Source organism: Nyctereutes procyonoides, unplaced genomic scaffold, assembly GCF_905146905.1.
Source record: "Nyctereutes procyonoides isolate TBG_1078 unplaced genomic scaffold, NYPRO_anot_genome, whole genome shotgun sequence".
Classification (NCBI taxonomy): domain Eukaryota; kingdom Metazoa; phylum Chordata; class Mammalia; order Carnivora; family Canidae; genus Nyctereutes; species Nyctereutes procyonoides.
In genome coordinates, this window is record NW_026575043.1 from 56,681,946 (window position 1) to 56,696,121 (window position 14,176).

The following is a 14,176-nucleotide window of genomic DNA, read 5'->3' on the forward strand; positions in this document are numbered from 1 at the left end:
TACGCCGTCTCTCTTGCTCTCCTCTCCCTCTCCTCCTTTCTTTCTGATGGGGCACACTCTGCTCAAAGGGAGGGTGGTCTGGCAAGGCTCAGGTGGTACAAGGAGCTAGGCGTGGTGTGGTCCACTCAGACCAGTGGCTCTTAAACCCTAAGCCTATTAGGTGGATTCTGTGTACTGGGCCAAGGTATAGTCAGACTAGACCTTTTAAGATTTGTTTTGCTTTTAAGTTTTGCTTCTACAACTTTTCATAAAATCTTACGGACCTGACACTGCTAAAGGTTTGCAATTGGGAAACAAATTCAAATATCCTATTGCTCTCACTGGAAGAAATTGAAAAAGGTCATACCTTAAAGATGTTTGCCATTCCTTTCAAGGAGACAGGCCGCTGGTTTGCATTTGAGGGGGAGGGGACTGATAAAACAGTTGAGAAGCATTCGGCGGATCCAATGTCTCTGGTATTCCAGAGCTGCTGTGCCCCTATGGGTCTCAATCGGCCTGATCCAGTGGCAGGGTGGCCAAGGGGCCCAATGGAGAGTTTGTTAGATGTCTGCTTACCCCTGAGGACAGATGCCAAACCCCAGCAATAAGCAGCGTGGCTAGAAAAAATGCCCAACCTCCCTTCTGACTAGTGAAATGTAGATTCTACACAAAATAGCCAATATTGGCCGGCGGGGGGTGGGGGGGTGGGCACTTGGGCATCAGTAGTGTAAGCTTACATTGCCACAACCTTTAGGAGGATAATTAGATATTAACAATCAGTTAAAACTGCACATAAACTTTGGCACAAATGTTCAACTGTCTGGAATCAAGCCTGACAGCCTCAAGCAGGCAACAGTATGTATAAGGATGTTCTTTGTAGCCTCACTTTGCAAGGAGATGTCTTTGGTGGCAGGCTGGTTTTTGGAATTGTACATCCAGACAGGTGAATGTTACCCTTTAGGTGGATTCATGTGGACAGGAAGAGCTGAGGGTGAGACTGAACAAGGAAAAAGGAAGCAGCTGCTGGCTATTCTGTTCATTCAACCAAATATTGAGCACCTACTATGTGTCAGTTCTCTAGGCACTGGGGACATAGGAGTAGAGAAAACACTCCCTGTCTTTAGGTGATTGTGTTGTGAGTGAGCCAGGCAAACCTGAAGAATACATGTATGTCATAATAAGGAGAAAAATATCTACAAGAAAGGGGTATAAATTGAGAGGGTATGAGATTTTGAATACAGTAGGGGAAACTGCTTAGCCCACATGTGAGCAAAACTCAAAGGAGATCAAGGAGCTGGCCCCATGGACACCTGGAGGGAGGGTGTTGAAGGCAGAAGGAACCATAAGTGCAAAGGTCCTGAGGCTGAAAGCCACCGGGTGTATTTGAAGACCAGCACATGTGGCTGTAGCTGAATGAGGGAAGGGAGAGTAAGGGAAAGGAGGTCTGACAGGTCCCAAGAAAGGGAGAGGGGGAGGCAGATGCTGTAGGGCCTTGCAGGGCACATAAAGACAAACTAGGGCATCTAGCCCAAGGCACAGAAAGGAAATGCCCAAATTTGAGTTTCCTTCATCTTCCCTCTTGAACCTCCTCCTCTTCCTCCACCTTAGTCAATGACACTTCTATTCCTCCCCTCACCTACTCTGCTGTGGCTGGTTACCTAAACTCAAAGCCCAGAAACCCCAGACTTCTCATTTTCCCTCCACTACCCAGTGAGATGGTTCTCTTCCTCCCTGCTTCTTCAAATTTATCTACCTCTCCCTCTGCTCCTCAGTCCCATAGGACAGGTCCTTTCTTCTTTGGTCCCGCTATGGAGGCCAACGAGGGAGCCCCAACTTGAGCCATCTGCATGTAGACCAGGATGGGGTGGGGAGGAGGAAGTGCCATGCAGACTCTGGCAAAGACCCCTCACCGAGGCCTCTCTCCCCAAATCATAAGAGCAAACACAGCACTGACACCATGCCAGCCACTGATGTAAACTTCTGCTATTAAACATACAGCAGTGCTAGGAGTTGGGTATTGTTACCATTCCCTTTAACAGATAAGGAAAATTGAGGCACTGAGAGGTCAAGTAGCTTGCCCAAGATCACACAGCTAGCAGGTAGCTGATCTGGGCTGTGAACCCAGGCAATCCTGCTCCCTAGTCTGTGCTCAGCTAATGAGGGTCTGCTCTGCCCATGTGCGATCTAAGGAGGCACCACCACTTGGCACCAGCTGATTCTTGCTCCATAAGAAGGCAGCCCAGAACTGCTTGGTTGTTCCAAGAAGAACCAGAATCCTAGAATTTGTATGTGAAATATCCCAACTTTCTGAAATGATGACTCAAATTCGTTTAAAACTATACAGACTAAATAAAATACATCTGTGAGCCAGATTTGGCCCATGAGCCACCAGTTTGCAACCTTCTGTGATACAGAATTTCTCTGCTTTGCATAAGCCATGGGAAAACAGAGGAAGGTATTTTTAACTGAGGCTGCCATTGTTCCTCTGGCTTCTCACTGCTGTTCTTTTCATTTCTGAAGTTCATGATCCCAGAAGCCCTGACTTCTATAATCTGCTGGGGGGAAAAAATCCCCAATTTCCCTATTGTATCAACTTAGAATTTTTCCTTAGACTCAGATCCGTCTGCTCCCAGTTCTGAGCTGACTCACTCGCAGGAAGATCTGACAAGTATCAGAAGCTCCCAATTCCTTTCTCCGGTTTTAAAACGGGAGGGCAGAAGCCTAAGGGCTCAGATCCCTCCCACCTGCTCTCCTTCTCAGACCAGGAGCCAGGTCCCTAGGTTGCTTAGCAGGCATGTGCGCCGGAGCCCCTTGGCTGACACTCTCCCCTCTCCAAGTTGGGCGCAGGGCAGCAAACCTGGGGAGAGCTCATCTTCAGGTCTCATAAAGCCGTCAGACGGGATGCTGTCAAGTGCGGTTTCACCTCGAGGCTTACTACCCTTCCTGAGTATGCTCTCCGCGGGCGTTTCCTTGGCTGACTCCCTCACCTCCCTCCCCAAGAGGCGCTTTCTCTCCACCGAAATTTGTAACATCTCCCAATCACCGCTTTACCTTCATAACGGCATTTGCCACTCTGTGAAATGATACTGTCTTCCCCTCTAGATTGTCATCCCTCTGCACCCCTTGGTTCCAGAATTCTCCCTGACCGGCGCGGTCCCACTGAGCACAAAACGCGTGCACCCGGTGCCTCCCCGGCTTCGGGAGGGCTGAGACCAGAACTCGGAGGCGTCCGGCAGCGTTACGGCCCGGAGCTCCCCCTGCAGGCCAAAGGGCGGCACAAACACCACGTCCCCGCACAGGACCCGTCGGCTTTATTCGGGAGGGCGGGCGCAGGGAGCGGCGCAGCCGATGGGGGCGTGGTCCGCGGTGGGTAGGCGGGGTCTAAAGGGTGGCCAGTAAGGAGGGCCTGCGCGTGGGCGTGCTCCAGGCTTGGGGGCGTGGCCCGCCGTACGCCGGCAGGTGGGCGGGGCCTCGGTGTCTCCGCAGGGCCCGCAGGGCCTTACATGCCCGGCATCATCCCGTTGGTCTCCAAGTCGGTGAGGTTGCCCCGCAGGTCCTGCTCCTCCTCGAAAGCCTTGAACAGCGAGTTGAAGTTGCCGGCTCCAAAACCCTGGAGGGGGAGAGAGACGAAAGTGAGCGGCGGGCCCCGAGAGCCAGCCAGGCTACCTGCCTGCCCTCGGGGGCTGGTTGGGAATTGCTGGTACCTGGTGATTGTGGCGCTGAATGACTTCCAAGAAGAGCGTGGGCCGATCCTGCATGGGCTTGGTGAAGATCTGCAGGAGGTAGCCTTTCTCGTCGTAGTCTACCAGGATTTTCAGCTCCTAGGTAGGATACAGGAGGCTGGGTTAGGGGGGCAGCTGGCCCACACTCTACTCTGACACGGTGGAGTCTTTAGAAAGTCCGTAGGAGCTCCTGCACCTGAAAGCCAAGAAAAGACCCCATTCTCCCGCAGGTCCAGACACCTCCAAGCAGATCCTTAAAGTTCCCATTACCACCTTCCCGCCACAGTCCACGGCGTGTAAGCCACCATCAAGGTTGTCCTCGATCACCCCAGTAGTCTCTACACAGGTCCCCCTGCTTCCGGCTTGCCTCCTTACAATCCACCCTCCCCACACAAACACCCCAAGGGATCTTTTACACATCAGATCGTATCATTCCTATTTAAAATCCTCCGGTGGAAATCAGAACCCTCCTATGTTGCTGGTGGAATATGTAAAGTGGTTGCAGCCCCTAGGGAAAACTGGCACTTCTTCAAAAGGTTAAACATAGGGTGGTTACCTGCAACCTGGCAGTTCCACTCCTAGGTATAAACCCAAGAGAATTAGAAACATATGTCCACACAAAAACCCGTATTCGAACGACTACAGCAGCATTACTCACAATTATAGCCAAAAAGTGGAAACAACCCAATGTCCATCAACTGATGAGTAGATTAAAAAAATGTGATATACCCACACAGTGGACTATGATTAAGCCATGCAGTGGAAGGAAGTGCTGACATCTGCTACAACCTGGATGAGCCTTGCAAATATGATGCTCAGTGAGAGAAGCCAGACACAAAAGATCCCATGGTGTGTGAGTCCATTCATATGACGTGTTCAGAATAGGAAAATCTATGGAGACAGAAGATAGATGAATTCTTGCCTAGAGCTGCAGGGAGCCACTGGGAGGTGGCACTGGGTGGTGATGAGGGGTGTGAGGTTTCTTTTTGGGTGCTGAAAATGTTCTAAAATTGAGTTTTAAAAAGATTTTTATTTATTTATTCATGAGAGACACAGAGAGAGAGAGGCAGAGACACAGGCAGAGGGAGAAGCAGGCTCCATGCATGGAGCCCGACGTGGGACTCCATCCCAGGCCTCCAGGATCACGCCCTGGGCTGAAGGCGGCACTAAACCACTGAGCCACTGGGGCTGCCCTAAAATTGATTCTGATGGTAGCTGCACAACATAGTGAATAGCTAAAAACCATTGAATTGTGCACTTTATTTTTTAAAGATTTTATTTATTTATTTGAGAGAGAAGGAGCAGGGAGAGGGACAGAGGGTGAGGGAGAAGCAGACCTCCTGATGTGGGGCTCTGTCCCTGGACTCGAGGATCATGACCTGAGCTAAAGGCAGATAGATGCTCAAGTGACTGAGCCACCCAGGCGCCCGGAAGTGAGCATTTTAAAAGAGTGCCTTATATGTTATACGCCTTTTGTATCAATAAAGCTGTTAAAAACAACAACAAAAACCACTCCTGCACTAGCCTCACCTCCAGGACATCAATGCTCTCCTTCACTTGAATCTTGGCCGACTTGAGCTTCTCCCGCAGTTGTTTGTAATATGTTGATGGAACAGCCAAGAACTCCATGCCTCTGTCTCTCAAGTGGCGAATCTGTCTCAGGGAAGGGTCAAGGTCAGTCTCCTGGCTCCCTGCTCCGCACCCCTAACCAGGAGGAGGTGGAGTGCCTATCCTAGTTCTCCTTGCCTGCCAGGATGCATCCCCCCAGACCTCATGCCCTTCCACGCCTGGGGCCTGTAGGCTTGGTTGGTAGAACAGCAATCACTAACATTTATGGATTTCTCATTATGTGTCTGTCTTAAGTACTTCCCATGTATTGCCTCATTATGTATGTGCAGTAATTTCTTGAGATATCTGGACAATTACTATCCCCATTTCATAGCTAGGGAAACCAAGGCATCAAGAGATTAAATATCTATTCTCAACATAGTCGCGGAGTGATTTTATTTAAAAAGACAAGTCAAATCATGTCACTCCCTTGCTCACCCCATGGTGGTGTCTTGTCTCAGAGTCAGATTGAAAGCCCTCATCATCTGCCTTCACTCCCACCTCCCGACCTCATCTCCTACCCTCTCCCTCACTCATTCTGTTCCAGCAGCACTGATCTCCTTGCTGTGCCTTCAACTCTCCCCTGCCTGCCTGTCACTTCTGCTTGGAGCACTTTTCCTATGTGTCCACATGCTTCCCTCCTTCCAGCTCTGCCTTCTCAGATGCCTCCTTCTCCATGTGGCCCTTCACGACGGCCCTATTTAAATGTGCAGTCTTTACCCTCCCTCTCTCATCGCCCTGCTTGGTGCTCCTCCAGAGCACTCACACCACCTAACACTTGTGTTTTACTTGTTTTGTTTCCTGTATCCATTAGAGCAGAGACTCTTGTCTTGTTGGCTGATGTATCCCAAGTACCTAAAAGGCTGCTTGGCACATAGTAGGTGCCCACTACACATCCAGTGAGTGGGTGAATGAATGAGTGAAATTGCCAAGGTCGTCCAGTGATTTCTTGGTTAGGCCAGGACGGAGTGAGACAGTCCAGGCTCTTGTTCACTCTGATATCCTGCCACCTCAGGAATAGCCAAGACCCAGATTCTCCAAGGGCTGGTTCCACAGACTCAGCACATTTAACCTGGCTCAAAGGACCTAATCAATCTCCTAGCCTAATATCCTCATTTTCAAGGTGAGGCAACTAAAGCCCAGAGAGGGTGTTGAATCCTCCATGGACACAAGGCAAATCACTTGCAGAACTAGGACTAGAATCCAGGCTTCCTCTTACTCTGGCACCTGCTACTTTTAAAGCCAGCAGTGATCTGCAGAGAAACACAACTCTCTGGGGTGGGACTGTGCCTGCACCAGAGTGTCAGGAACCAGTGAGAGATCCTGGTCAGCCGCCTGAGCTGGTGGGGGGCGCCTAGGATTGCTACTACCTCCCTGCCTGCCTCCTGCCCCACTTTTCTCCATTTTGCAGATTGGTTCTGGAGCTGAGTTGAAAGGGAAATTAGGGCCAAGAATGGGCTTCTAACCGCTGTGATGATGTCTTGGGTCTTGAGAGCAATGTGCTGGACCCCAGCACCCCCATTATAATCCACATATTCCTGTGGGAGGGAAACAAGGAAAACATTGTCATTAGCTCCTGTCACCCACATTCCGCTCCCCCAAGAGTCTTCAAAGCTCATCCTGCTTTCTTCTTGCCCAGCCAAACACTCATGGTCCAGGTAAGACCTCACCTGGATCTGGGATTTCTTTTTGCCAGGTGCTGGCTCATTAATGGGCATCTTGATGGACTCCTCATAATTGGCCACCACGATGGAACGCAGAGAGCTGTATTCTGTGTGCACCTGTGTGTCATCTACAGACCAGAAACGGTGGAACTGCAGATTCTTCAGGTACCTGTGGGATGGTCGTAAGGACACATTGGCTCTGAGTGCCAGCCAGGGACTGGCTCCTTGTCCCTACTTCCACCTTCCAGAGTTTGTCCCCTGACTAGTCTCCAGAAAGGAACCCACCACCATCCACATCACACACACTGTAGACTTGTATCTTTATTATCACAATTTTCCTTCAGGTGGAAGGGAAGTGTCTTATAACAAGACCTTTGTTAGATAGAAGTGCTTTGAGAAGGGCACGTGCTTCTCATTTGCACAAGGGTGCCATCTGGGGTAGTGACAGGCTTCCTCCAGGTCTCCCTGGACTGTGACACCCTCTGTGCCAAGCTTCCCCAAGGGTCCTCAGAGGGAGGACTTGTGGATCACCTTGAGCCTGAAAGCCTCTGGTCTCCAGGAAACAGATGACTCAAGTGACATCAGGGTAAGCTGCTGAGGGCTTGTGCTCCATTTCCCACTCTGGTGTCTAGAGACAAGAACTGGGGAGTGGGCCTGTCTCCTTTGCAGCAAGGGGTTGGGCCAGGGACTCACCACTCTGAGGCGGACACCATCTCCTGATCAGGCTGGTTTCCCACGATGTGGTCAATAATCTCAAGACTGCAGCTGGGCCTAGTGGTAGGGTGGGAAGCTGTTAGGAGATGAGGACAGGCTACGTCCTAAATCTCCACCTCCCCACAGTGACAGCTCACTGTGACATGGCACACACTAGACGGACCTCGTTGCTGTCAATTTGCACGCTATTACTAGCCCCATTTTACAGATGGGGAACTGAGGCAGAAATAAAGTCACTCTGAAGGTTAAATAGCTAGAAAATGACAGAGCTATAGGCCACCTGGGTGGCTCAGTCAGTTAAGCATCTGCCTTTGACTCAGGTCATAGTCCTGGGTCCTGGGATCGAGCCCCACATCACATCATTGGGCTCCCTTCTCAGCAGGTAGTCTGCTTCTCCCTCTCCCTCTGCCCCTCCCCCTGCTCAAGTATGCACTGTCTCTCTCAAATAAATAAATAAAATCTTTAAAAAGATGACAGAGCGGGGGTTTGAGCCCAGGTAGTTGGTTCAAGAGCCTTGGTGCTCAGCTTCTGGGCCGCCTCTTCAAGCCACCCTTTGGGACCCTTAGGAGTTCCTCAGAAGGCTCCCAGATACTCTGCCCCTCAGAGAAGCCCAGTCTGCATGGAGCATCAGGGCATCACTTACCACTCTGCACTCAGGACTATCTATCCCCCTTCCTTTCCTCAGCCCGAGGGGCACTCACAGCTTGGAAAGCAGGGGGTCCACGCATGCTGGGGCTTCGAATCCAGGCAAGAACCGGCCGGTATAGTTCATCTTTTCCACCAGGGTGTGTGTAGTGTCCCCGTACTGTGGGTGGAAAACAGCCTGGCTTGGCCCCTGAGCTCCCCTCCCTGCCAAGACTGGGCCACTTTCCTGGTACCCAACACAGTTCCCACCTGGCTCTGACCCTAACTCCTAACTCTCTGTGTGATCTTGGGCAAGTCAATTCCCCTTTCTGAAATGAATTGCAATCTGTCATTTGTTCGGGACTTTCTTTGACAGTCGGCCTGCCGCATGGGACCAGAATCTCTGGGAGAGTAGGAACACTGTTTTTGCTCATCATGGTGCCCTCAGCACCTGGGGTAGTGCCTGGCTCATTATGCGTGCTCAATGAAAATGTGTCAACTAAGTGAGAATGATGAGGGCTTTGGATCAAATTATATCAAAAGGTTCTGGGGCACCTGTTTGGCTCCATCTGTGAAGTGTAAGACTTCATCTTGGGGCTGTGAATTCAAGCCCCATGTTGGGTGTAGAGATTACATAAAAATTGTATCTTAAGGGGTGCCTGGGTGGCTCAGTCAGTTAAGCGACTGGCTCTTGATTTCAGCTCAGGTCATGATCTCAGGGTCGTCAGATCGAGCCCTGTGTTGTACTCTGTGCTCAGCTTAGAGTCCGTTTGAAATTCTCTCTCTGCCAATCCTGTTGTCCCTCTCCCCATACTCTCTCTGTCTCAATGACTAAATAAATACATAAAAAAATTAAATCTTAAAAAAAAATTAAATCTATATAAAAAAGTTTCTTTCAATCATCTTAATGATCTTTAGGTTGTATTTATCCTGAGGCGGTGGGACCTGTGATCGTCTCTGTATGACAAGAGCATAGACTTGGGAATCTTTGCTGGGTGTCTGCAATATACACCCACAAAGCACTGTTGTTCTAAATGCTGAATGATCTCATTTGAGCCTTTGGGCCCATCCAATGAACCTGGATCGGTGATGGTTGAAGAAATTGGAGGCACAGAAAGGTTAGGTGGCATGTTGCAGATCACACAGGTGGTCCAGCTACAGTCCTTGCTCATTTAAATGAATCCCAGAGAGGTGGAGTACTTTGCCCAAAGTCACACAGCCAGAGCGGCGTGGAACTTCCCCAGACCCTATTTGCTCCCTCCTTCAAAGCCCCTGTCCTTGGGTTACATCCCTGTGCTATCATTATCACCTTCCCCCTCCCCTCCATTTGCAGGGGAGGAAGGGAAGCACCCAGCAGGAACTGGAAGTTCCCACCAGCCTCTGCACACTGGCCAAGCCTTACAGACAGTCAGACTTGAAGAAGAATGTCTGTGTTGAGGCACCAGGGGGGGATGGCATTAGGGAGTTGGGGGGGAGAGGGATGGGTGTGGGGCATCCTGGCATCTCAGGGGAGCTAACAGTGGGAGTGGTAGGGGCATCCAAGCAAACTCACCGTCTGCAGCACAGCCAACTTCACCTTCCCAAACTTATCTTCCTCTATCCAGGGCTCCCGCACGATTTTGGCACCCTGTTCCCGGGCTTTCTACAAAGAAGATGGATCTCAGAGGCAGTAAGTGCTGGACCCTCCCAGAGCCCTGGCTGGCTGCCCCATGGTCCTGCCTCTGCTGGATGGCCCCCTACTTCGTCCTGCCACAGGCTCCTCCAGCTTTCTTAGCCCTGGGCAGGAATGACAGCCAGCTTTAGCTGTTGCCCCCGACACCCATGCCTTGTACCTGTTTGGCAGATAGGGAAACTGAGGCCCAGGCCCAGAGTTGGGGCTATGAGAGACAAACTAGTTGGGGGTGGGGGGGTATCCCACCTCTGCTATCTCACTTTGTGACACTTCCCCGCCCTCAGTCCTCATCTTGCCCATCTGTAAACCAGGTGGTTGGATAAGAATAACAGCTGGCATTGGTTGAGCACCTACTATGTGTCCGACCCTCTGCAGGGTGCCTTATATGCCTGGCTCATGCATTTATTTAGTGAAACCTTACTGTATGTCTATGCTTATCACATGTCAGGCAAAGGTGAAGGTATTTACCAAACTCCTTCTTCCTCACAGCAGCATTACAGGAAAGGTACTGCTCTTGTCCCCATTCTGTAAGTGGTGAAGTTAAGTCACTTCCCCAAAGTCTCACAGATAGTAAGTTTCAGACCTGGGCAGTGTGCCTCTGGCTTCTATGCTCTGAACCTCTAAGCTGCCTCTTGAATATAATGTTTGGTTCAGAGTCGTGCTCATGAAATGGTAATTATGATCTCATTTCCTCTGTGTCAGACTTGGTAAGGTAGGTGCTGTGGTTATCGCCATTTTACAGATGTGGAAACTGAGGCTGAGTGAGAAGGCAGGCAGCTAGCAAGGGGCAGGGCATCCCTGGAACCTGGGTGTGCATCACACGAGTGTCTGGGCTTGTCACTCCAACACGGCGGGTCCCCCAGCCCTGACCAACAGGGCTTCCTGTGGCGGACAGAGGGCAGCCCGGGTGCACACTCACCTGCACGATGTAGTCACAATCTTCCACCTCAAATGCGATGTCCTTCACTCCGTCACCGTGTTTTACCAGGTGGTCACCCATCTCTGTGGCCGGTAGGGGAGGTCATGGCCCTGGAGTCACAGCCCCCCTCACTTCTACTGTCAGCCTTTGAGCTCCATCTCCTTCTAGACTGGGGAATCCTTGCTGAACCAGACATACTCCCTTGTCCCTGACCCTACCCACCATACCGTGTCTTCACTCCCTGGTACCCTGAGCCCCTTGGGCCTCCTCACCTTTGTTCCAGGGATTGAGGGCAGAGGAGAAGACAAACACAATCTAAGATGTAAAGGAGAAAGGAGGTGTAGCTGGTGGTTCAGGTTGGCACGTGCAGGTGTACCCCAGCCCCTCCTCCCCACCCACCCATGAAGCACCCCAGTGGGGCATTAGGATCACATCACTCCTCCCAGCCAGGAAGGATTCCTTGACCGTGGGTTCCAGCCCCTTCTCTGCCTCAACATCCCCGCTGAGATGAGCTGTTGCTCAGGCTGCCCATGGGAGAGAGCCCCAGGGTTCCTAGGGATCAGGGCATTCCTCAGACTTTCAGGTCTGATGTCTGAGGCCTCTGTTAACTTCTCCGAAACATCTGTGAGGCCAGTGTTGGGCCAGGCTAAGAAGGACATAAAACGAAGATCCCTAAGATCTGTTGTACAAAGGTGCCAGTGGAGGGGTTGGTGGGGGCTCTCAGCTCATGCTCCCTCAGCCTCACCAGACATCCTGGGAGAAAACCAGGTAGGCCTAGAGAAACAGCCTCCTATTCCACTTCACTCAAGAGGCACCAGAGCCCTTAGGAGGCTCAGAGATCAGCAGGGGCAGATAAGCTGGCCTCCTGGGCAAGTGGGGGTCCTGGGGTGGGGACTCACCTTGCCTTGCTTGATCACGTGGCTGACTACCTCCCGGGAACCCGTCTCCAGGCCCTTGTAGGCTAGTGGTTCAAAGCCCATCTTGTTGCAGTAGAATGATGCAGCCTGAATCACAGAGTTGCAACTGGGTTTCCAAGGAGCCAGCCTGGGCATCCCTCGCCCTCAGCTGAGAGCCTCTGGTCCCCCTCAGCCTGTCTGCCCCAGGTACAGAGTCCATCCTGGGAGGAAAGGCCGCTCCCTGGCCCATTCTGACGTCAGATTAAGTTTCCTGCTGGGGTCTGAGGGCCTGATTGTGTAATTAGTATCTAAAGAATGTTTTTCCTGGGATGGTCCCAACACTGGCCCTGATCCTCCCCACACAGGGGCCAATCACAGGCCCAGCTGGAGACCCGCCTTCTCCTACTCTGATACCTGGCCCCGGCTTTTACCTGCTTGGCATTTCCAACCCAGAAGGTCACGGAGTGGAAGTGGAGAAATCGGCCTCTCTCAGGCTGCAAGAAGAGAGAAGGGGAGAGGCTGTCTCTGGATGTGGGCCTAGAAAAGTGTAGATGGAGAGGTGTCCCCTAACAACTTTCCTTGTCCAGCCTCAATTCCAAAACTGAGAAGCCAAACACCCTGCAGCCTTGTCAAGCCTCAAAAGATGTTTCTCATGTAGAAACCAAGCCCCTGGGTGTTTGGGATTGGAAAGCCCCCTTAGGAGGCATGCCCAGATTTCACAGAGGGGAACTGCTATATGGTACAGCAACACGGATTTAAGTTAGACCTTAGAAAGATCTTCCAGGGGCACCTGGCAGGCTCAGTTAGTAGAGCATGTGACTCTTGATCTTGGGGTCATGAGGTTGAGCCCCACATTGTGAGTAGAGGTTGCAGATTAAAAAAAATCTAGTGGGACGCCTGGGTGGCTCAGCGGTTGAGCATCTGCCTTTAGCTCAGGGTGTGATCCTGGGTCTGGAGATCGAGTCCCACATCAGGCTCCCTGCAAGGAGCCTGCTTCTCTCCCTCTGCCTATGTCTCTGCCTCTCTCTGTGTGTCTCTCATTAATAAATAAATAAATGATTCTTAAAAATCTAGAAAGAACTTGTAAACAGGATTACGAGATTGGCAGGAATTTAAGAAGAGGTAACGTTTTTCTTAGGAGAACCGGGTTGAGTCCAGCTCAATCTCAGGGGAACGAGGGGGTGAGCACAGATGAACCTGAGTGTGACTCTTGGATATCACATACCTACTGAAATTCCTTTTCTACTCTTTGCCCTGACCCCACATTTCCCCCTCCTGCTTACCTTCTTTCCTTTGTCGCTGTAAGTTGTCTAAGGAGAAAGAAAAGGACAGTAAGACTTGGAAGCTCAGACACAAGGCACTTCTGGAAGTTTCACTTCAGATCATCACTGGGGGAGGCTTCCACAGCCCCAAGCAGGCACTTACCATGATTAATCTTGGTCAAACGTCCTCCTCTAAGACTGGGACAAGAGGCCAGAGGAGTGTTGGACAGAAGTATTTAACACAGAGCAGATCCCGCCCCTGGCCTCCTGGCCTTCCTAGGGGTGGGCGGGAGCTGATCCAACCATGAAAGCTCCTAGGCTTGGGAGCCTCTGATCCAGCTGCCATCTCAGTGGACAAGGTGATGTTGTCAGGCCCAGAGCAGGGGAGGGACTCTCCCAGGCACGCTAGCCAGTGAGGTAGAGCCAAGGCAAAGAGCCAAGGGCACACTCCAGGACCCCAAGTTGGGACTGTGATCTCTGCTCTCCAGAATCCAAAGCTCAGAAATCAAGGCCACACAGAGTGCAGTAGTGGCTGTAGAATTGTTGTTTAGGGAGAATTTGAGAGGGAATTAGGGACTGGTCTTGAAGCCCTGTTTGAATAGTGAGTATGTGGTTTATAATTAGTTAAAAGGGTCCTACTCCATAGTGGTTAGAGGTATGGGTTGGGGGTTTGAATCCTGGGCCTGCCATATACTATGTGACTGGGGAAAGTCACAGAACCCCCCTGAGCCTCAGTTTCCCCTTGTGTAAAATGGAAGCAATAATAGTATGGTTGGGATTAAGTGAGATAAAACATAAGTCTTTGGAATAGAGACTGGCACATAGGAAGATCTCTGCTAATGTTGGTTATGATTACTTATGTTTCTTTAGGGCTTTGGGCAGCTGATAGAGAATAGGGGACCTTGGTGTTGTCAGACTGAGTAATGGGAAAGAGGTTATGGCCCTGCCCTCTGCCCCAGGTTCTCAGTATCTGCAGAGTGGTAGAAGGTAGAGCAGAAGGCTCCAAGAGGAACGCCAGGGCTCTCCCAGAAACCCCACACCCTAGTCCTCAGGTTTCACATTCCTAAATGATGGAATAGTGGGGTGCCTGGGTGGCTCAGTCAGTTAAGTGTCTGC

General features: G+C 51.1%; 1 protein-coding gene across 1 annotated transcript; it reads right to left on the minus strand.

Annotated features, from left to right (window-relative positions):
* Positions 1 to 3,267: 3,267 nt before the first annotated feature.
* On the minus strand, positions 3,268 to 13,290 carry HPD (4-hydroxyphenylpyruvate dioxygenase). Its single transcript, XM_055322598.1, has 14 exons — positions 13,224 to 13,290; positions 13,082 to 13,108; positions 12,230 to 12,292; positions 11,802 to 11,906; positions 11,175 to 11,217; positions 10,903 to 10,985; positions 9,864 to 9,953; positions 8,389 to 8,492; positions 7,667 to 7,744; positions 6,980 to 7,142; positions 6,776 to 6,847; positions 5,232 to 5,354; positions 3,684 to 3,800; positions 3,268 to 3,589 (listed from the first exon to the last, which is right to left on the minus strand). Exons 1-14 carry the CDS (start codon positions 13,224 to 13,226, stop codon positions 3,479 to 3,481), a joined length of 1,182 nt encoding a protein of 393 aa, XP_055178573.1. The 5' UTR covers positions 13,227 to 13,290; the 3' UTR covers positions 3,268 to 3,478.
* Positions 13,291 to 14,176: the final 886 nt, after the last annotated feature.

Excerpts from the sequence above, each read along its gene's own strand:
- HPD (XM_055322598.1), bottom strand. Across the intron at positions 9,954-10,902 it reads ATTGTGACTACATCGTGCAG|AAAGCCCGGGAACAGGGTGC; the intron begins GTGAGTGTGCAC and ends TCTTCTTTGTAG. Across the intron at positions 3,590-3,683 it reads TTCAGCGCCACAATCACCAG|GGTTTTGGAGCCGGCAACTT; the intron begins GTACCAGCAATT and ends CTCCCCCTCCAG.